Source organism: Neolamprologus brichardi, chromosome 15, assembly GCF_056152115.1.
Source record: "Neolamprologus brichardi isolate AB-2024 chromosome 15, ASM5615211v1, whole genome shotgun sequence".
Classification (NCBI taxonomy): Eukaryota; Metazoa; Chordata; class Actinopteri; order Cichliformes; family Cichlidae; genus Neolamprologus; species Neolamprologus brichardi.
Window position 1 is genome coordinate 16912626 of NC_142118.1, and position 22931 is coordinate 16935556.

The 22931-nt window shown below is 39.2% G+C and overlaps 2 protein-coding genes across 2 annotated transcripts; both read left to right on the forward strand.

The window, feature by feature from the left end:
* The first annotated feature begins 3337 nt into the window (after positions 1–3337).
* On the forward strand, positions 3338–7970 carry abracl (ABRA C-terminal like). The gene is made up of 3 exons (XM_006792705.3): positions 3338–3448; positions 5002–5067; positions 5578–7970. Exons 2-3 carry the CDS (start codon positions 5007–5009, stop codon positions 5760–5762), a joined length of 246 nt encoding a protein of 81 aa, XP_006792768.1. The 5' UTR covers positions 3338–3448; positions 5002–5006; the 3' UTR covers positions 5763–7970.
* Positions 7971–9705: 1735 nt separating this feature from the next.
* heca (HECA ribonucleoprotein granule regulator) lies at positions 9706–22606 on the forward strand. Its single transcript, XM_006792706.3, has 5 exons — positions 9706–10112; positions 13621–14683; positions 16931–17097; positions 19406–19560; positions 22089–22606. Exons 1-5 carry the CDS (start codon positions 9974–9976, stop codon positions 22251–22253), a joined length of 1689 nt encoding a protein of 562 aa, XP_006792769.1. The 5' UTR covers positions 9706–9973; the 3' UTR covers positions 22254–22606.
* The last annotated feature ends 325 nt before the right edge of the window (positions 22607–22931 follow it).

A 22931-nucleotide genomic window follows, 5' to 3' on the forward strand; every position in this document is an offset into this window, starting at 1 on the left:
TCCGAGTCTTCAGATTAAAGAAAAACATAGCGTTCACTCAGAAGCATGTAGTTGATAGATTATTATGTTATTCTTTATAAAATAACATTTTGTGCTGTAAGAGTAAACTACATATAACTATACACTTGACAACTTTTGTATTCACTTCGCCTGCAGTTCAACTATTTTAATATTTGCATAGTGATTTAAGTTAAATTATTGTTTTGCCATTAAAGTACCAACATTTTTAGGCCCTTGAAAGAATATAAGAACTGTATTTTTATTTTACAATTTTCACTGTAATTGAACTTTTTTTGAAGTCCCCTTTTATTTTCTATTTCTTTATAAACCTGTTACAACCAGTTGATGAGAAAAGGTATTTGCCTCCTTCCTTGTCACACTTAACTTAAATGTTTCAGATCAACACACAAATTTTGTTAGACAAATATAACAGGAGATATAAGAGGAGTAAATATACACTGTGATGGAGTGATGGAAGTGATGGAATTCTGGTCTTTACCAAAAAATCCTGAAGGAGATTGTCCAACCATCAGTTTGTTCAGTTCTTGGGTTATTCAGCAGGATAATGATCCAAAACAATTGAGCAAGTCTGCTTCTGAATGGATTAAAAAAACGAGGGTCTTGGTGTGCCCTATACTCAAAGCCCAGACTTAAACTTGAGATTGTGATTCTTTGGCAACTTGAGATTGTGATTCTTTTAAACTTGAGATTTTGATTCTTTGGCATGACCTTAAAAAGGCCCTTAATCCTCAAAAACCCTCCAGTGTGTCTGAATTATAACAATTACGCACAAAACAGTTGATCAAAATTCCCCACAGAGGCGTGAAAGCCTCATTGCCAGTTATGACGAACTTTGGATTGCAGTTCTTGCTGCCAAGGGTGGCACAACCAGTTATTAAGTTAAGGGGCAATTACTTTTTGAATAATAAAAAAAAGAAATATTTATGTTAAAAGTGCATTTTATTTTATTATCTTTGTTCGACATTAACATTAGTTTATTAATCTGAAACATGTAAGTGTAACAATTGCAAAAAACTTGGAGATATTTGACCCTAGGTATTTAAAATCGGATAACAAATGTATTTATGATTAAAACACAACATGCAATTTTGTGCAATTATTGTTGTTTAGGATAAAACCACAAATGAACGACGGCAGTTGTGGCATATTTCTGTGTAAATCTGTGCTCCGCATTAAGCCCAAGGCCTCATGTTTGTGGCATCCTTGTATTTATAAAGGAAAACGCCCAATTTAACTTTTACAATGGGTAACAATTAAATTGAGCAGTCTTTCCCTAAGTCTTATCATGTGAGAGCATTTTAAAGAAAGACAAGAAAGAAATCTGATCTAACGACATCTGTTCAGATTTTCCATTAAATGTTTCAATTTAACTAGTGAATCATAAATGAGATAATTAATTGTCAAGTTCTGTCACTGGTGTCAAACACTCAAAGCATTTTTAAAAAATGGAATAGAAGTTTTCTTTTATAGTGAAGGCACACTGTATACACTTCTGGTCTCAGTTCAGGTTTCTCATGAGCTAGCTTGACACTTCGCGACGTCCGAGTTAGCGCGAGCTTGCTTAGGCTGCGGGGACCCGGATGAGTAAGTTTCAAAATAAAAGCTGCACTCATATCATGGTTCATAATTGATAGAGACGCGACTTTATACTGCAGTGGCTGTACAGATGTACATGTTTTTTTTTCCCGCAAATAAGTCGCCCATTGTTGTTGTTTTTTTGTGTCTGATATTCTGACATTTAACTCCAGTGATTAGTTGTGTGGCCATTTGAAATGTTTTCACACATAAAGTCGTTTCTTGGAACTATGTAACAAAACAATACATTATTTTCTAGTTATTTCACTCTGGTTCTTGTTGGAACCGTCTTGGCGTCTTGGTGACACATTTGCAATAGTCAGCTACTTGGGGGGGAAAAAAACCCTTTCTAAGATCTGCTTCTCACTAGTTCTGTATAGTGCTCTTTAAACATAAAATAAAATAAAGATCATGTTAATTAAACTGCATTTTGATACATATTTTTAATAAACTTGTTGAATAACTGCAGCTTTTTGGGGCCCTCTGAGTTTTTATGCCTTTGCTCGGTCAGTAATCCTTCGCATATGTAATATTTTGCATTGTTCTAAACACTATGATGATGGAGTCACTGCTTTGTTATTTGCAGTGCATGCATAAGAGGTATAGGGATGGGGTTGAGAAGAATAGAGTTCAATGTGCAGAACAGAAAAAGTAACAGCATTTGGAGTCAGCACACTATTCTAACAAGCTCATAGGCTCTTTCTGTGTTGCAATGGGACTTGTGCTCGCTGAGCACCTGTGTGTTTCTTGGAGATGCAAGAAATAGTCTGGAAAGGCCGAAACGTAGGACAACACGCGGTCTCCTGCCTCCTCAATACCTTATATGGGCCACAGCCCATCAAACTATCGGCAGCGTGTCACGATGAAGTCAGATGAGCGCTCGTGTTGCCTTCACATGTTGTAGGAAATTTGTCACATCTACTCAAATTAAGCCAGTAAATGAAAACAGTTGCACATTTTCACAGCATTCCACTACGAGTAGGTAATTATTAGTTAATCGTGGAAATGTCTGAAATTTGTGGCTTGTTGGACAAGAACTTCTGTACTTCTGATTTATGGGGGGGACATTATACACATTGTAAACTGCAGTAGGTGGGGAATAGTATACATTTCGTGACTTTACAGCAAACAAGGAGTGTCCTCAAGGTAACTAGCTTTTGAACTACAGTTAATAATTACCTCATTTAGAATATAAACCATTACTGGATTTGTTTACGACCTAAATACTAGTGTTGGCTTCCAAAACAAAATATTGGTTAGGCTCTATTGTGAAGGGTTTTTTGTTATTGTTGTTGTCTTGTGTTGAGTTTGGTTTTAGAATACTTTGATCCTAAGGTAAAGACATCTCAGGACATCGGGTACAGATCTTTCAATTGCTCCCACAGGTCAATTACAGCTGTGTGTACTTAAAAAAAACAGACTTGAACTTTTTATTCCTACAGGCTTACACTTAATGTGTATGTGTGTGTGTGTGTGTGTGTGTGTGTGTGTGTGTGTGTGTGTGTGTGACAACTTCTATCTATGTGTTTGTAAAGTTTTTGTTCTGTTGTTTTTACTGCTTGGAGACATTGTAGAGCTTCGCACATGTGCTATATAAATAAACACTAACACTGCATTATCTTTACATGCATATTCTTACTAAGATAACTTAGTGATCTCATGCTTCTGTTTAATATTCTTATTTTTTGAATATTAAACACCTTCACTCCGCTCGTTTTACACCACTTCTCCATTTCTAAAGGGTGGAGTTCTCCGAGTGCACTCTGAACGCAGCATCATTTTCCACCGGTGCCGATTCATCAGAAAGTCGTCCCTCACCTCATTACAAGCAAAAACAAGCCCAAGTAATCAGGTAAAATTCTTATCCTTGTGTCGGTGTTATATTCGCTTGTGTTATATCGTTTTCCATCATTTATTCCAACCGTTCATCGGTCTGAACAACTCCTCGCTCCCCTCTCAGCGGAGGATTTGTCGGATGTTAGAAGCTAATCATACCGGCGAGCTCACATCTGCCACTCAGAGGAGTCTTTTCTTTTGCACCTGAAGTCGCGTAAAGCATCGCCGAGCTGCTAATATTATTCAGCACTTGAGAATGACTGCACATCTCTGAAATAAATCAACTGCAAGAAGTATTAGCAGGTTTGGCTAGCCGTGAACGCTAATCCCTTACTTCCGCATTGATGAGTCCGCCCTGCTCGTGTTGGAGCTTGTTGCAGTGCTGCAGTCAGTCCTTCTTTTATATGTTGTACTCATACCGAGTGCCTTTATATGTGTCTGATATATATAATTAAATTGCATTTATTTATGGGTTTACTGGACTTTGAGTTTGTTTTCTTTTAATGAAAGTCCCCCAGCTCCCAAAACACCCTTCACAAAAGGAACAAAATTGAAAAAACGCCTTTCTGATAATCCCAATTTCATGATTAGAACAAATGTTAAGACTTTTGTCTAAAATGTAAAAAAAAAAAAAAAAAGGAAAATTTAGCGCATATTTATTGACGAAATACAGCTCTTTAACTAACTTTAATTACTGCACTTGCTGTTAAATCTAGCCTTGTTTGTCCAAAGTTAGAAAATTCCTCTACTGGTGGATGATCACTCAATAAATCAGTCAGACACCAGGTATGTCGGTTTACAGTGCTACACGGATGTTTATTAGACAAAAATTAAGTAATGTATAATGGTAAGACTTTTAACGTGTAAAAAAAAAAACAGATCTAAAATTACATTTAAAAAAGTACAATAGAAGACATTAGAAAAAATAAAATGCATCACAATGCATAGACTTCAATGTGCTTTAATGCACAATAATCTATAAGCTCTACTCATTGATTTAATAATGTAAGCTAGATCAAATGCAATAAATCTACAGATTAGATCAAATGAAGACAGTGTAAATAGAAATAAATTGTCTGTTTACCATATTCAATCAAAAGCTGAGCTGAAGATTGAATATGAGACTTCAGGTGCTCTCTTTCTCTACAGCAGACTGCTTCGTGACTCAGGGTGTAAAAGTTAAAAAAATCTGCCTCTTCAGCTGTGTTGTCGTGCACTTTGGAACTACTCACAGGATGTAGCATCCATACTGCGCCCTACGCACTGAGGATGTGAGACATGAATACTGGAGCAAGAAGACCATCAGGGGCTTTTAAAAACAAGTAAATAGATTTTAAAATCGATATAGGAGCTGACAGGCAGCCAAGTTTTATGTAGTCTGGCCAAACGCCCTGGCAGCAGAGTTATAAATCAACCATAATAATCTAAAGCACTGCAGTAGTAAATAGACAAGTTGGGTCAGAATTGTGCGATGCAGGTTTAATTGTTTAGTTTCATGTCTAGTGCACTCAAAACCGTGACGTCAGATTTAAAGCTAATGCAACTATTTGCATTTTGTTTCGCCTGCAGCAACAATGAATGTCTCCCATGAAATTGATTTGCTGGTTCAAGAGATCCAGCGACTCGGCAGTAAAAGTAAGTCAAAACTGTCATTGTATATTGCTGAATGACATGGTTTGCCTTGAAGTACTTTGATATATTATCCCATGAGCTTTAATAAACAACAATCACGCAGTCATCCAGTGTTGATTTGTGGTTCTGACCACTTCTAAAGCAGGAAACAAATAAACTCAGAGTTATGCCATTTGCAGCAGGGGTGTGTCAAGGTTTTTTGGAAACGGGGTGGCACTGCCACGTTTGTGGAGGGTGGCCTCTATAAACACGGCAGTGGATCAAACCACTCTGAGTTAATGCAGGTGTGTCCATTAGTTATTTTACAAGTACAGCTGTGGTAGGAGTTTACATACACATAATAGGCATGAATGTCTGTAATTGTGGGATCAATTGAAATGATTTGGTACTTTAATTGGAGTAAAAAATTAGGTTGTTTCATTTTATTTTGAAATTGAATTGAGATTGAAATCGCTACAGTCAATTTAATTGTCTGCCCGAAGCTGTAACAATCGTTTAAATCTCTTATTTCAGACGCTGACGGTAAATGTAGCGTAAAGTTCGGGGTCTTGTTTAATGACGACCGTTGTGCCAACATCTTTGAAGCGCTGGTGGGTACCCTGAAGGCCGCCAAGAAGAAGAAGGTGATCGATTTCCAGGGGGAGCTGCTTCTGCAGGGCGTCCACGACAACGTTGACGTCATCCTGCTCCAAGAATGAGAAGCCGGTGTTGGGATAGGAGAGCCTTCTAGCAGCTGCGGGTCTTTCCTTCACAAGGCTCAGTATTTGAACTGAACTGCAATAACCAATCAGATTTGACCTAACAGTACACCGGCAGACTCAGCTGGCATGTCTGCATAGGATTGTTTTGTTTTTTTTGCTTTCTATGTGACAAATTAAGTAGTGATTTTGACCACAGATCAGGAATATAATACTTTGTGCTAATGCATTCACTTGCCTCTCTACAGTTTATTATCATAACCTGAGATGACCCACAGGACAGCATGCTCACTTGATTTAGCTGCTTTAGCAAACTACTGTACACTTTTCATTTGCTGTCTCTAATTGTTTGTGACTGATACCAAGCTGCACTAGGCTAATCCTCCCTTTGGTAGTGGGAGTTACGACCTCATTACTTGGTGAGTGTAACTGCTTTAAAATCTTGTCCAGCTCTGAGACAAAGGGTAGTGTGTGCTCTCCAACTGTGCCACCAAACGGCCATTCCAGTAATTGTTTACACAAGACATGTCTACTACCTCTTATTTGACCAGGGCTTTTGGAAATTTAAGAACATCTCCGTGATAGAAACTAACTAAATGACAGCTCAAGTGCATTTAAAAAAAAACAAACAAAAAAAAAACACTTTTTTTTTGTACTGCGATGTGCTAAAGTCGTTTTTATTCCATCTTTTTATACGTAGTCATTAGTGAAATTTCTCTGCTAAACAAACTCCAAAAATTGCCTTTTCATAGAAATAGCTGATGAGCAATGGCGAATGTATTTTTTGTGCAGTTTTTATTAATGTATAATTACAGGGTGATTGGTGCCAAATGCTAAAGGTGACTCAGGACCAAAACAAAGCAACCAAAATCTGTTTAACTATCGTGCTGCAGCTTAAATTAGAGATACAAAAGGTGCATTTGCAGTTTTGTTAGTTTCTTTAATTTTAGCACTGTTTTGTACTGTAGGTCAAACAAAACTTAGCAGACCAGGTATGACAACTCTTATATCAAAATTCAGCACTTGTAGGTGATTTATTCCGTTTTAACCATTTTTGTTATCAGTTTTTCTGAAATATCATCAACAGCCATTCCTGGCCCACTATGGAGGCCCAAAGCCGTTCAAATTAATAGAAAAACAAAATTGTGAGTTAAGTAATTTCCTGAATAACGATTGATATGGTTGATTTAAAACAAAAAACAGATGTTTGAAATCAGTATGGAGTATTAATCAAATGGTAATTCCTATTCATTTTGATTTGGAGCAAATGCAAGACACGTCCGGTTGTAAGCTAGCCCGCTTCTTTCTACTAACAAGAGAGTTTATTCTGACTGAAAATTTGGGAAAATATTATTCACGATGTTCTTGTTTTACAACTGCATCACTCTTTCCTGCTGGTGTAGATGGACAGACAAGACACAGCCATGAAAAATTACATTTGCAAATCTTTACAGATAAATTCCTTTGTAAGCTAAAATTTAGTTTACAAAGTTCAAGCACAATTTGTCTTAGTTAAGTCATTTAATGTAAATTAATATCGTTTTGAGCACTTTGGGCCTCCATACATTTGGAAAATCTTGAAGCTGTTTGAATGTGTAACATCTTGTAGCTGACACCTCTTTAATAAAGTCATATCCTTTTTTTTCTGTTTTAAAATTAGGCCTCCATCATGTTATCATTCACATTTTTTTGCTTCTCATGATAAGAAGCTGGTTATCAGCCTTGTGAAACAACACCTGGTCTGCTAGTTTTGTGAGACCAATGTCACGTTCACTGCTGTTGTGTCAGACTTGCTAAATATTTTACATTCAGGTGTATTTGTTTAAGCTTGACTTGAAATGTGTATTTCTCTCTTTCTCAGTATCAATGGCACAAATGGATCCAACTCGATTATGAATGAAACTAAACTGTAACCTGATCACAGAAACGTGCTGCTTGCCATCCTGCTGATGCTCAGGCGTGAGTTTCGGGTGACTTTTGGGTGACTTTCGAAGCACAAATGCAAATTACAAGCGAACGTTTGGCAGGAGGGAGAACGTAATGATCACTGCCGAGCCAATACCTCGAGCCATTTCTGTGAACAAGTGGGACGCCTGTGTGATGTGTTTAAGTGTGTCATTACTGTGTTTGGTATTGGCAATAACACATTCCTAGAAGAGGTTTGTGTTACTGTGGAATACATTCCAAGGAATAAAATCTTTACATGCGAAGCCTTGAAACTTTGTTGTTTGTCTCCTTGTGTGTTTTATGACTCTAGATGTTAAACTGAGGAAGATACTCATCTAAGCACTGTAATAAAAGATTGTGTAATGGTTTATGGGCCACTATGGTGTGGTGTGAGAATACTGTGGTAATGGCAAACTTATTAGCATCATTATGAAAACATTTGTTGCTTGGGGTGTTGACTGTAAGCTGAATTATAGCATGATGGCTGCTGTTTCATAAATCATCTTTAGTCAGGTTTTACCAGCTTTGAGCAGTACCCTACAAGCTAGGTCTGTAAATTGTCTGATTTATGAATGGAGTCTGGTTCCTGCTGATAACATATTCTCACTTCATTTCAATCAATCTTTTCATTCATTCCTGTTGTAAATTATCTGATTTAATTACTTATATTGGCATACAGATTCAGTGAGTTACACATTTACTGCACCTTTGAATACTGTTTTGCTGTGAAGCTTCACATTCAGGATACCAATTATTATGAAATAATTGGTATCCTGAATGAGGCAGTGATATTTCCCCACATGTATGTGGTGCTGATTACTTCCCATCCTCTTCTACCGTTCACTTTAGTGCCAACTGAGGCTGCCGCTTCATTTAAATAGTTAACCAGAGGCTGTGTAACGTGTGTGTGTTTTAATGATCACCATTTTTGCTTATCTATGGCGATAAGTACACATTTACAATGCTATTGATAGCACTGATAGTTACTATTGTTGTGAACACTTCAATAGCAACTTGGAGAATGAACTTTCTCATAAACTGTAATCTCGAATTGGCATAATTATTTTTTTTAAATGAAGCATTAAGTGGGGAAATTTTGAGGATGGGTGATGACGCTGGAACACTGTCATAACAGCACTGTAGACAAATAAAAGTACTGACAAGTAACAAATTACTGTATTCGCCTAGCTTAGAAATAACACAATTAATTTACTAATGCTATCACAGTCAGTCAAGAATCTGATTAATTTTTAAACTACTCGGCCACATGTGTCAAACTAAAGCATAGTTCTTTGCAAATGTAAATCTGGCCCACCAATTCATTCAAATTCTGAGAAACTGCAGCTAATTTGTAGTTTTTAGGGTTCTTTTCTGTGCATGTGGTTTCACACTGGAAAGGTGGGCTGTATGGTACATTTAAACTATTTATTTATTTATTTTACTTATTTTGGTGAAATTCACCATAACCATGAAATGGTCAGAGTCAGGCTTTTGCCTTTAAGAAAGATATGAAAAAAAGATTCTTTATTTAGTTTTTAAAAATAAATAATGGCTAAGTACGATATGATAGGACAATTAGGGAAAAAATTAAATTAACAATAACAAGTATATAACAAATGGCTTGAGAAAGTGGTAGAGTACATAAGGCAATAGTATATAATGTGACATAAAACTATAGCTTAATGAAAGTTAAAAAAAATCTTTAATTAAAATAAATACAGTACAGTAAAATAAGTATAGAGAAAGATATTATATAATAATATCATATGGTGTGAAGCTGAAGTAACTTTTAAGGCTTTGTTTTGCTAAGGCCTTTCTGTGAACTTTCTATGTAAGAAGGCTATATTGGGAATAAATCTGATATACCTGACTAAAAACCGAAACATGCCTTTATGAAGGGGCAAATTCCGAGCTTTCCCACGGGACGCAAACGCAGCCTAAATCGCTGACGGTCAACACTAGGGGGCGGGGTCCCGTGACGTCAGGGGGTGGAAGAGAACAGCAGAGCAGGAATCAAAACAAGAGACGGACACGCCTTCGCTCCTAAAGGTTATACCAGCTTATTTCTTAGACCTGCTGCACTAAATTCAACCCGCCGTGCAAGAAGAGGCCCAAAAGCATCACCACAAAGAGAAAAGCCCGCATTAAAAACAAAGCACTGCAAGGGTCCACTGCTGAAATGGAGTCCACAGAAATGTCAGACAACGCTGACAGGAGCCGTTGATAGAGGTCGAAAATAACACTTGACACTCGAATCCTGTAAAATGCCCAACCAGAAGAGCAGCAAGGGAAAGAAAAGCAAACGCACGAACAGTAGCGGAGATGAGCAGGAAAATGGAGCCTGTGCGGCCGCAACAGGAGGCGCGGCCGCGGCGGCTGCACCCAGGAGCGAGCGCTCAAGTGGTAAGAGAGGAAACGGACGCAGATGTAGTGAAGTTTGGTGATGCTGCCTTCCTGCCAGGGGGGGAAGCCCTGTCTGTCTGTCTGTCTGCACGACTGTGACAAACGTTCACTGCAACGGTGCAAATGTCTCGATCCCCCCCCCAATCCACTTGTTCCTTGCAGCTCAAGCCCAAACTTCGTTTAAAATGTGCGGCATTACGGTTCCGTGAATAGTGGCAAACATGGGCCACATTTGTCGAGCACGATTTCAGGCCTTGCATAATTGTAGCTGTTGGAGTAGCTATTGCTCAACTGCGCTTAAATCGTGGTTGGGAAACTGATTTTCTATTATTTTTTAAAGGTCATTCGGGGTTTGTGTGGGCACAGGACGATTGCCGAGCAGCAGGCAAAGCAGTTGAAATATTGCTGAAGTAGTAGGTGTTACTTAATGTGTCGGATTTAAGTCGAACTTGACAGCGGCTGTTGGTGTTTCTTAAGTCGATTGTGGTCGTAGTTTGTTATTGGCTTCAGAGGTGGATGATGGGAGAGATACGAAATCGTGAAATTTATGAATGGAGTTCGGCTCCTCGGAACTCCTCTAGGAATATAAGGGATTATCGCCCGTGAATGTGACGCGCAGCGCCGTCAAAAGTGGCCATAAGAGGTGTTAACGACACAGCGCGACCCTTCTTTTATTTCTTTGTCTGCACGTGCACGTCAGTGATCGCGGGCTCTCTCGCAGGCCTCAGCTGTCTTTTCCTGACGGGCACCTTGTCCACAACAGTTTTTCGGTTGTGGCCTTCCTCCTCCAGGGTAATACTGACAGCTCACCGCTTGTGTGCGCACTCAAGTTCAAATGCAGCCCACACGGACATGGAGCTGCTGGAGGTGCGTGCATTCATACAAACTGTACAGATTAAACAAAGCTTGAGACTGGAAACCACTTCACAGCAAACCTCATCTTAACTGTCAGGTATTGCTAGTGCAGCATTACACATCCAGTGACAACAGATTGTTCTTACGGTGTTATAAGACTAAGTAAAGCCCTGCTTTGACTTTTTTAAAAGGGAAAGCAAAGCACAAATCGGGATTTTTACCGTGTAACTCATCAGAGAAACCTAACGTATATACTGTATAGGTAGTTAGTTAGTTAGTAATTACACTTATTTATTTATTTTAGTTCAGAGTGTAAAGTGCATGTTTGCAAAACCAGAAGGTAGGCGGTTCCAAGAGGAGTTTTAACAAAAAATTACCTTTTTGCTATCATCTATCTTTTGCAGCAGGTTTCCCCAGATGTGGATTAAGCCTGTTCCTGCACTAAAAAGGAAAATTCATTGAAGACCTTCACTGAAATAAGTTTATAGTCTAGGACTAGGTTTATGGTATGAAAAACGCCTTTAACTGGAAGTTACAAAATCTCTGCAAAGCTCTCGTTCTGCAGATGCTAAAGCCTGAACACACTTGTAGACACCAGAGTGACACACAGTGTTAAAAGTGGATTGTTTTCTGCTGTGTGGTGAGTTAGAAAGTGAAGAAGAAGAAGAAGAAGAAGAAAGCCCTGCAATTGTACCGGAAAAGGAAGGAGGAAACACCCCCCCCCCGCACACCTACAGTGTATTATCATGAGCTACTCCTCTCATAGAGACCGTGTGGCCACATTTTGTTTGATTCACATCCAGATTTGAGAATTGGCATCCTGTGAATAGAGCTGCTCACAGGATGGCCTACTTGAATTTCATAAATAGATGCAGATGAGGCAGCAAGGACACCGAGAGCGCCCGTTTAACATTTTCACCCCATGTTGTGTCTGTTTGCGATGAAGCTTAGGATGGAGAATCGGAGGGAAAATGTCACCCAAAATGCATTTGTGCTGAAGACATGAATAAATTGTTGCCTTTAGTATTTCAGCTGCACATAATGGTTGATTAAAATAAAATAAATAATAATAATAAAAATCCCAAAGTGGTGTATTCAGTTTGTGTGAAAGAAAACCCCACAACTCTCTTCAGTTTTTCAAAATTCGAGACACCGAAAAAGCTTTTAAGAAGCTGAAAGCGTCATATGTGCAGTTTATGAAGGTAAAATTAGCTTCTAGGGTTTGCTGTTGTTTTGTTTACTTAATTTGAAGACTTCCTCTTAGGTTCTTGTGCAGTAAATGAATAGTAAAAGTTACCACTGGATTAAACAATGCTGTAGTTTAATGGTTAACTTGTAATTAGAATTTTCTCTGGAGGACAAAAGGTGCCAAACTAAAACAATTGAATTATTTGAAAAATTAAATGGGAAACCGAATAAGCTGGAGAGTAAAAGTGAAGGTAAATAAGGAGGAAATTAAAAGAGCAAAAATACTATGTCACATTCTATAATATAAATAATGTCTACACACATATTAATTCAGTAAATAGCAAATCAGAATGTTTATTAATACTTTTATTCATTTATCTTTAACTTTAGCTATTTCCAATCTTCATATTTTAGTTTTATTTTATGTATTTTACATTAACAGATTTATTGTTTGCAGTACTTGAGGTTTATTAGAAGAAATAAAATAGGCTGTAGACAGAAAAGAGCAAAATCACCCTAATTTTGATTGGCTCAGTTACATTTGTTGTCAAATATCTGATAGGCGTAGATCAATGTCGTCATATAACAATCTTCAAAATAACATTTGAAGATTGGCTTGAGAGGCGAGCCTGAGATGGTTTGCAGAAGAGGGATAGTGAGCATACTGGACAAAGGATGTTGAATGTGGAGCTGCCAGGTAGGAGAAAAATAGGAGGATTAATTGATGTAGCGAAGGAGGACATGCAGAAGGTTGGTGTGATAGAAGAAGATGCTTGAGAAAAGGGGAGCTGGAGGAAGATGATCCGGTGCGGTGACCCTCAAAATGAGCAAAAAAAGATGTTCACATTTGGCTTCTTTCTTTGCAAATTAGAGGTTAAACCTGCATTTGTGGATGGCATGATGAACTGTATCCCTGAATAATGATTTCTGGGGTAGTTCCTGAGCCAATGCAGAAACATGGTTGTTTTTAGCAAAGATTACGGTCATCAAATATTGATTTTCAGCCTTGTTTCTTGCACACACAGATTTCTACAAATTCTCTGTATCTTTTGAAAATACTCAGTACTGTACATTATGACATGTTCACACTTGTCACAGTTTTATGTTGAGGAACATTCTGAAATTATTCCAGACACAGTAGACACACTTATTTGCAGAGTGGTGAACATCTGTCCATCTTTTACTTCTGAGAAACTCTCAAAGATGCTCTTTTTATACCCAGTCTTGTTACTGTCCTGTTGTGTTCCTCCAGGGGTTTCTCTTTGGTACTTTCCCCACCTTTTGTTGTCTCAGTTTAAACCTTTGATATGTTTTGTATGCTTTGTTGTGAATAAGATATGGGTTTATGAGATTTGCAAATCATTGCGGTCTGGTTTCATCTACATTGTACACAGCTTTTAAACTTTTTTTGAATTTGAGTTATAAATAAATTATTTTCCCTCCTCTCTTCTCTCTGTTCATTCAGAGGCCCAGTGTGCAACCCCTCTCGGCTGCAGCCTGAGCCGTGCCATTGATCTGGAGAAGGACGACTGCCAGAGGGTTGTTTGCAACAGCGAGCTCTGCCCTTATGGCAACTGGATGCATCTACAGTGTTTCTACGAGTGGGAGAGCTCCATCCTTGTCCAGTTCAACTGCATCGGCCGTGCGCGGTCCTGGAATGAGAAGCAATGCCGACAAAACATGTGGACCAAGAAAGGCTACGACCTAGCCTTCAGGTTCTGCTCCTGCCGCTGTGGCCAGGGTCACCTGAAGAAGGACACCGACTGGTACCAGGTGAAACGCATGCAGGATGAGCGTAAGAAGAAATCGTCGGAAAGGAGCTCAGGCAGGACTGGAGCCAGCGGAGGGGCTTCAGGGTCTGGGGATGGGTTTTTTGAGGAGCCCAAGAAAAGCAAACCACTTGTAGGGGCTGTAGGAGGAGCCAAACTAGCTAATAGGGCCTCTAGTCAGGAGATGCCTCGTAGACAATCAGTTGATCGACAGAACTCCACAGAGAGAGGTGGAGCAGCAGGAGGAGGGGGATATGCAATAGGAGGGCCTTTACCTTTGGGGCCTCCTCAGAAATCTCCATGTGACTCCCCGGGACAGTCTCCTCCTACTGGCTTCACCTTCTCCCCCACTGCTGCTCTCGGATCGGGAGGTGGGGGAACAGGTATGCGGGGTTCCCGTCAGCTGGGAGAGTTCTTCAAATCAGCCGTCCACATGGACGCACAGAGGAAACACCTGTTGGTTGGGGGATCTCTTGGTCGGAGCGGAGGCTGCTCCCTGGGAGCCTCTGGCGGTGCAGCTGGTGCTCCTCACTTAGATGCAGGGTCTGTCCTGCCGCTACAGCTATCCTTTACCCTCCCGCTTCATCACCGGCTCACCTCTGGCAGTGTGGGTGATGGTAGCCACCCTCACCCGGTGCAGTTCCTGAGGAGGCTGGACCTCTCGGAACTCCTCACCCACATCCCGCGCCACAAGCTCAACACCTACCACGTCCGCATGGAAGATGATGCCCAGGCAGGCCAGGGAGAGGAGCTGCGCAGGTAGGGCTTTTGGGAAATGAAGTCTTAAAAAAGGCTTTAAAAAATGGCACAATAACAAAACTATTTCTTGCAACATTTCTTAAACACTAAACTTGCGACACAGTGAACACACAGTGAAAGTGATAAATCTGAAATGTTTATTTTGCATGCAAATCTTGAAACTGTAAACCTAATTTTTTAATGAAAATGCTAAATAAAACTCAGAACTTTTAAATGTACCAGATGTGCCCATGCAATGCACGTGATTCACTGTCAGACAGGCCAGGTCCTATATACATGTGCTTAGTACAGGTAAAGAACGAGCAGGCTGCACACAGAGCAGGTCGTCACATTCACAGCTGCTTGTGGCACATGTGGTTTTAATATATTGTAACTGCAGCATTTTGCAGTTATAACATCATATAACCACACAGCGGTTAAAGTTGCAATATAATTACAGCATTTGCAAAGCACTCATTCATGTATACATTTACATGCAGTACTGTGCAAAAGTCCTAAACCACCTCTTATCCTTAGATAAGACCTAATTCTTTTCAGAGAAAGGCTTGTTTGTTCATTAAGCTTAATACTGAACTATGACTTGTTCAAATTGAAAATAGGCATCTAGCCCAGTGACCCAGTTGTGTCTACACACAATAGACGATTTAGGAAACGCAAAATTTTTAAATTATATCTTTGTTACTAGCAGGCTGTCATAAAAATGCATGATTTGTTCCAATTTATTTATTTGAATCTATAAAAAAATTCTAAGATAGCGCAGCTTGATAGGCATAGAGTATTACTTTTGTACAACAAACAGCTATTAGCTGAAAACTTGGCATATCACAGCATGGTGTGAAGTGTGTGCCTAAAAATATTGAGGAAAGTGGAGGTCAAAAAAAGAAGTGACAGGCCTAAAAACGTGGATATCTGAAATGATCTCAAAGGAATGGTAGCTGTCAAGAAGCCATTCTCCATCCATCCATCCATCCATCCATCCATCCATCCATCCATCCATCCATCCATCCATCTTCATTCGCTTTATCCGAGGCCAGGTCGCAGGGGCAGCAGCCTAAGCAAAGAGGCCCAGACCTCCCTCTCCCCAGCCACCTCCTCCAGCTTATCCGGGGGAACACCAAGGCGTTCCCAGGCCAGCCGAGAGATATAATCTCTCCAGCGTGTCCTGGGTCTGCCCCGGGGCCTCCTCCCGGTGGGACATGCCCGGAACACCTCACCCAGGAGGCGCCCAGGAGGCATCCTTGTCAGATGCCCGAACCACCTCAGCTGGCTCCTTACATGGAATCTAAATACACTGACTGAAGGTGGTGTTAGGAAGCTGCTGCCTTGTCCATAGAATCGTTTTACTATTATCAAATGAATTCTTTTCATTAAAACAATAGCGTCATCAAAATCCTTTAGAAAGGAGCCTGAGGGGCACACAGGCAACATAAATCAGATAAAACTGACTTCAATGCACACCAGGACATTTGGTGTAGTCACTGTTCACACAGGATCAGGGGCACTATTTTTCTTGAGGGACTTCATGAAGTTCGGCCGAAATGTTATCTTATTAGAAGCCATTCTCAGGGAAGGAAAACACAGAGAAGGCTGAGGTACTTCATAAGAGTGATGAATACAAATTTGAATTTGTATGCACTGAAGTTGTCAGGACAAAGGTGAAACACTGTGTCTACAACCATCTGGAAAAACCAAGTGGTGGTGAGGATCTTGTTAAAAGCGATGGAAATATAAATGCTGAATAGTTGTATCAGATTTTGACCTACCATCTGGATCCATCATCCTGAAAGTGTCTGATTGGTGACAGCTTGATAAAATTGTACAAACTCTGTTGAAATACATATTTATGTTTGCACATCTTTCACTAAATCACTTTGTGTATTTCCAATCTCTCTAACAAAATATAAAGAAATGAGCGGCGGCCAGAGACTTTTGCACAGTTCATCGTTCATATTCAGAAAAAAAAGCTTCTTAAAATGGATCTGTGATATGGTTTTCTTTCCTCATATATGCTTCCTCTATTATAATTCTGTACCTCCTGTAAACAGAGTGGCCTATCACTGTTTTTAGCAGAATTTTGACTGCGTGCACTGATTAAAACAAAGAAATGATTGTTGATTTAGGTCACGAGATGCAGTGCCACAATCATTTCTGCTGATATCCTACATAGAAGAGCATGCCTGTCTCTGCCTGAACTTTCAGCGCAAGCGATTTGATGATGGTTCTTCTTACTGTGTCGCCACCCTGTAGGTTCATCCTGTCAGCTCTCAGTGCGAGCCAGAGAAACGTGGTCAACTGTGCACTGTGCCACCGGGCGCTGCCTGTATTTGAGCAGTTTCCTTTGGTGGATGGGACGCTGTTCCTCAGCCCTTCACGCCATGATGAGATTGAGTACGATGTGCCGTGCCACCTTCAAGGTCAGACATGGTTTTAACTGCATGGAATGAGGCCTGTGCTTAATTTGTGGAGGTAAATATTCATGCATGTAAGAGTCTGAGATGTATTATTTGAGTTTTCTGAAATTTCTCTCAGCATTGAGCGGTCTGATTTTGAACAGCAATCTGTCAGAACTTCTGCTTTTTCAGTGGTCGTCACGGTTGCTAACCATCAATTAATCAAGTGTATTTACAATGCCTGGCTAGAAGATAGACAGAAGATTAAAATAGCGGAAGTAGAGGACCTCGCAAGATTTGTTTCATCAGCTTATTTTGCCTTTAATGTATAGCGCCAGGAGAGTTGAGAAAGGGGGGAATGACATCAGATTTGGTGAGGATATATAGCCTGTGTACTGTACATGGGGCAGGGAGAATAGGGAAAAATGTATAACAGAGGCTTCTAACCTCACCCATTTTCTATCAGATTTTTATTTAGTGGTGCAAATTGAATGAAACCTTTAAGTTTACACAGATCTTATTGTGATTAAGCTTCTGACTTGGGCAGTCAAACTCAAAAGTGAGCAAACAAATGTAATAAAGTCATAATACATCACGCAATCAGAATATTTAAAGTAAAAACAGATATTTAAACCTTTAAAGGAAATGAAACTGATCTGTGAATCATCTTGTTGTGTTCTCTGTATTTGGTTGTACTACGTTTTCAAACTGATGAGAATAAGTTCTTCATTTGTTTTTGTGTATTTGCATGTTTTTCTAAGTGGCAGCGCACTGAGATCTCAGGGTCACCGCCTTGTTAAGACTACCGCAGAGTACGACAACAGGACTGCCGCTAATCATGAAAAATGTATATTCTCAGTGGTTATAAATAAATTATTAGTGCATCATGATGCTCAATTATACATTCCTGCTCCTTTAAAGTGTTTTCAAACTGTGTTTTCCTTATATAAAGAGAAATTGATCCATCAGTAAGCCCAATATTCACTGTGTGAATAGACATGAAAGGTTTTCTGCTGGCTTCTGCACAGTCCTACATGAATGTGAATCAGCGTGAAGCTTCTTTGATGTGCTGGCCTCCAAGCTTTGATATGTATGTCCTTGATATGCATCAGTATGAAAGGCTTATTTATTCCATTTTTGCTGCTTTTTGTCAGGCAGAATTTAAATGTTGGTGAAGGAGTAGCTTAATTTGTGTCCAACAGATGTGAAAAAAAAAGAGTTCAGTTAAATTATAGTAGCCATGATACTTTTCTATATTTGAGCTAAAAACAGAAGAAGTGAGTAAGAACCCCCCAGAAAACATAATCATAACTCAGGCTTGAACTGTGTGGCAAAAACATGAAGAAGAAGCACTCAGAGAGTTCAAGCCTCCGCTAAGACAGCTCACTCTCTGGGCTGTATTTACTTTTAAGGGAATAGTGTGGTAAAAATGACATAAGGGCAGAGTGACAGGTGTTTACTTTGAGTACACAAACATTATGTAGGAGTAGGTACTGGATATTGATTTGTAAATGTTAAGCGAATAACTTGAGCTCATTATATAATATTATATTTCTACAGTATATTTCTAACTTACTGACTTTAAGATGTAACACTTTTTGGGGTCATCTTAAGAGGAAGGCAGATGTCAAACATAAAAGTCAGGTCAGAGGTCAAATGTGACATGACAAGTATAGTCTTGTATACAAGACATTTTATGAAGTCCAAAATAACACAATAATTAGAATCCACATATATCATCCCCTACAGTATATGTCTTTATATCGTCAGTACAAACAATAAAAGTAAAAAATTGTTTTAAATAGCTTTGTGCAGCATTATTATTCCTTTGGCCTTCAGAACAATCCACTGACCTTGAAGAAGAGGTCAGAAATCAAATGTAACATTATATTTGAATTCTTTTTATGGTACTTTTTTATATGTTGACAATACACTTCTGATTTCTTGACCATTTTTCACCAATAAATCATTAAGTTAACCCTGAAGTTAAATTTGAATGTATTGTTAACATGACCCCACTCTACACCAGTCCAAAAGGTTTTGGTTTTTTTAGAATTAATTGAAAACTTTTTGAGCTATCATCATATCACAAATGAAAAAAAAAAGCCTTCTTGGCGGCGGTAATAAAATGACTCTGTATTATGCAGTGGAGTGGAAAAACACCAGAGCAACACACTCACAAGAAAAAGAATAATATTAAGCATTCATGAAGCAACGTAAAGGTCTGTATATACTGCAGGGATGTGACAGTGGACTTTTGAGGAGGCTTTTTGTTTTATTTTATTTTATTTTTTTATGTATGATTAATTATTCCTTTTGGTTCTTTCAACAGGCCGGCTGATGCACCTCTACGCCATCTGTGTGGACTGTCTAGAGGGCGTCCACAAGATTGTCTGCATCAAGTGCAAGTCACGCTGGGATGGGAGCTGGCACCAGCTGGGCACCATGTATACCTACGACATACTGGCTGCTTCACCGTGTTGCCAGGTAGAAACACCGAGGGGCATAGAAGAGCATGCTACTGAAATAAATAGAAAAGAAGAAGAAGAAGAAGAACAGTAATATGACAGACAAAAGAGATAAGAGCAAAAACCAAAGACCTTCCCCGTATTAGTAATTTCTGACAACAAATAGGTACAGTGACATGATGCTTTATCTCTGCTGGGTGTGTAAGCAGGTGTTTGCTAAGGTTATCCATTTATGAGGTGATAACAATTCAGTGTTGTGTTTACAGCTTTCTCCTCTGCCACTTTGAGCCAAAAAGTTAATTAAAAAAGCTCTAAACCAAATCTAGAGATTAAACAGCTGCAGCTCCCACAAAGCTGTGACCATGTTACTTGCAGATGCCAACATTTGCTCATGGACACCAAAATAACTGTTAGCACCGATGTGACAAAAGTTAAATGATTCAATACCAATTTAAAAAGTCAGACAACGTATAACTCATTTTCTGAACTACTGACTCCACGTTGTTAATATAAAGTTTTGTTTGTCTGACTTGAAATTGGATTATTGAATCTTCCTTTCTGGGGTTAAATAATCTCAATAGAAGCTCCGCTTACCTGCTTTTTAGTGGAAATGGATCGTTTTTGGCTTTGCAAATTCAAATTTTATTGAACATACCTCCCAATGATAACCATGTTTTTGCAAAAATAAAACAAACCTTAAAAAACACTGTTCTAAACTATTAGAGTTTCAAAACATTTTATTGGTTGTAAAGAACTGAAAATGGTCATTTGTTGAATTTGCAGCATTAGGAGGTCACATTTACTAAAAACCAAAAGCTATTTCTATCAAAAACAAAAGTCCTTTTTTGATATAACCTTCACAAGTCCTGCATCCATTGAACTTGTGAGTTTTTGGAGAGTTCCTGCTTGAATTTCTTTGCAAGATGTCAGAATAGCCTCCCACAGCTGCTGTTTTGATGTGAACTGCCTCCCACCCTCATAGATCTTTTGCTTGAGGATGGTCCAGAGGTTCTCAATAGGGTTGAGGTCAGGGGAGGATGGGGGCCACAACATGAATTTCTCTCCTTTTATGCCCAGAGCAGCCAGTGCCACAAAGGTATTCGTTGCAGGATGAGATGGTGCATTGTCATGCATGAAGATAGGAAACTACATACCAGTATTTTGCAGAGGTCATTTTCACACCTTTGGGCATCCTAAAGGGGGCTACCAGCTCTCTCCCCATGATTCCTAACCTTAATCCACGGTTGCACGACACCCATTAGTTTGGAAGACTGTTTGAAAATGAATCTTGATGTATTTCTGCTTGTGGGAGATGGCATTTTAACAGCTGCTCTCTTAATCTGATGTATTTGTCTGGCAGAAACCTTCCTCATTAACCTGTCTGTGCTCTGAATCAGCCACAAAATTCTTCACAGTACAATAATCTTGCTTAAGTTTTTGTGTCGTATTGAATGTATTCACACCTTGTCCAAGGCATTCTACTATTTGACACTTTTCTGCAGCAGAGAAATCCTTTTTTTCCCCATATTGCATGGAACCTGTGGCACGCTTAATAATTTGGAATATCCTTTTTAGCTAATTTTCCTTTAATTGAGCTTGCCTGGCAAACTAATTATGAAAGCTGTCTGAGATTCATATCAGTGATCCAAAGAGCCCTGAGACACAATACCATCCACAAGTTTAACTGAAAACAACAAACTGGATGTTTGCATAATTTGGAATATGGTGTGTAATATTTTTATTGCATTACCTGCATCTACAAAGTATCTACCAAATAGCAAAAAAGCACAGCATTTGTTTGCTAATTGTAGCGCTTAATTTGTTACTTAATTTGTTACCAATTCATAGCAACAGCTATCCCAAGGCTCTAGAAATGTTAAGGCAATTTTAAACCCCAAAAGTTGGATGATCTCCTACAACCAAAAACTTGGCAACATAGGGAACAAAAAACTCCCTTTTTAACACAAAGAACCCTGCTGCAGAACCAAGATCAGGGAGCTACAGCCATCCGCTGCAAACTATTGGAGCATGAGGCGAAATAAAAAGGTGAAAAAAGAGGAGCGTAGAGAGACCGTGAATGACAAAATACAAAACACAAACTACAGGAGAGAGTAGACTGACGTTAATGTCATGAAATAGTGGCATGTAAACACATGGGGAAGAGAAATGCTCATTGCATCGTGGAAAGTGCCCTAGCAGCCAGTTTGAGCCTGTCCTAACTATAAGCTTTATCAAAAAGGTGTTTGTCTCCTGAATCCACTGGAAGCTGGTTCCATGGAAGAAGAGACTAATAGCTAGATAACCTACGCTAGTCTAAAAATAGTGATTGCATTATAGTAGTAAAAGTTCATCCAGTCTGTTATCCAGTTTCACTGTCACTTTTTGCATCTAAAGACCCATTTAAAGCTGCTTGGACCCTTGAATTAACATGATTCTGTCACACTTAGATCTCAGGGAGTCACGCGTGAACCTCCATGCTGATATCTTGCCTTTTTCCAGCCTCAGTTGAGCCTCTTGTTTGCTGACCTGTGTCCTGTATGTCCTCAGGCCCGTCTCAACTGTAAGCACTGCGGGAAACCGGTGGTGGACGTTCGAGTCGGGATGCAGTATTTCTCCGAGTACAGCAACGTCCAGCAGTGCCCCCACTGCGGCAACCTGGACTATCACTTTGTTAAACCTTTCTCCTCCTACAAAGTTCTTGAGGCTTATTGACAAATGTTGCTCTTGCATGCTAGTTGAGCTGCTTTTTGTTTGTTTGTTTTTTTCTAACACAATCTAGGAAAGATTTTATTTTTTGGGGCCTTAAGGAGGCTTTTAAGTTCTCTCTCTTTTGATTTCACGATTTCAGTTCTTTTTTAATGTATAGGAAATGTATGATTCTAGTTAGAGAAAAGTTCCATGGCAGTATCTCTGCGGTTAGAGATAAGTGTTGATGAAAGTGTTGCACTGACATTTAAGTCAAGCAAACACATTTATCCGTGACGAGTGAATGTATCTGTATGCCAAATTTACTTTTATTTTTTACCAAAAACAATCTTGAATAAAGCTGAGAGAGATAGACACTGGTGCTGGTTTGGTGTGCTCCTCTTTGTTAAAGCAGCTTTTGATAAGAATATGTTCTATCTTGATTAAAAACGTCACTTCCTTTAAGGAGATGTGAAAACAGCTCCCTCATCATGCTCATCATTAAGCAGGTAGAAGCTGTTTAAATGTGGAAAAGGGAAAAAAAGTAAATAAAATTTACACCTTTTACTCTATCTATGACAGATTCATCAGTTTATAAGTCTGGTATTACCGTGTAGTATGTTCCTATCGGAGCTGTGAACATCTTAGAAAACTTGTACACTACATCCCAAGAGACCAACCTGATGTATACCGTGTCAACGACTT

Excerpts from the sequence above, each read along its gene's own strand:
- abracl (XM_006792705.3), top strand. The coding sequence starts at position 5,007 with ATGAATGTCTCCCATGAAATTGATTTGCTGGTTCAAGAGATCCAGCGA. Across the intron at positions 5,068-5,577 it reads CCAGCGACTCGGCAGTAAAA|ACGCTGACGGTAAATGTAGC; the intron begins GTAAGTCAAAAC and ends CTCTTATTTCAG.
- heca (XM_006792706.3), top strand. The coding sequence starts at position 9,974 with ATGCCCAACCAGAAGAGCAGCAAGGGAAAGAAAAGCAAACGCACGAAC. Across the intron at positions 10,113-13,620 it reads CAGGAGCGAGCGCTCAAGTG|AGGCCCAGTGTGCAACCCCT; the intron begins GTAAGAGAGGAA and ends CTGTTCATTCAG. Across the intron at positions 17,098-19,405 it reads TGTGCCGTGCCACCTTCAAG|GCCGGCTGATGCACCTCTAC; the intron begins GTCAGACATGGT and ends TTCTTTCAACAG.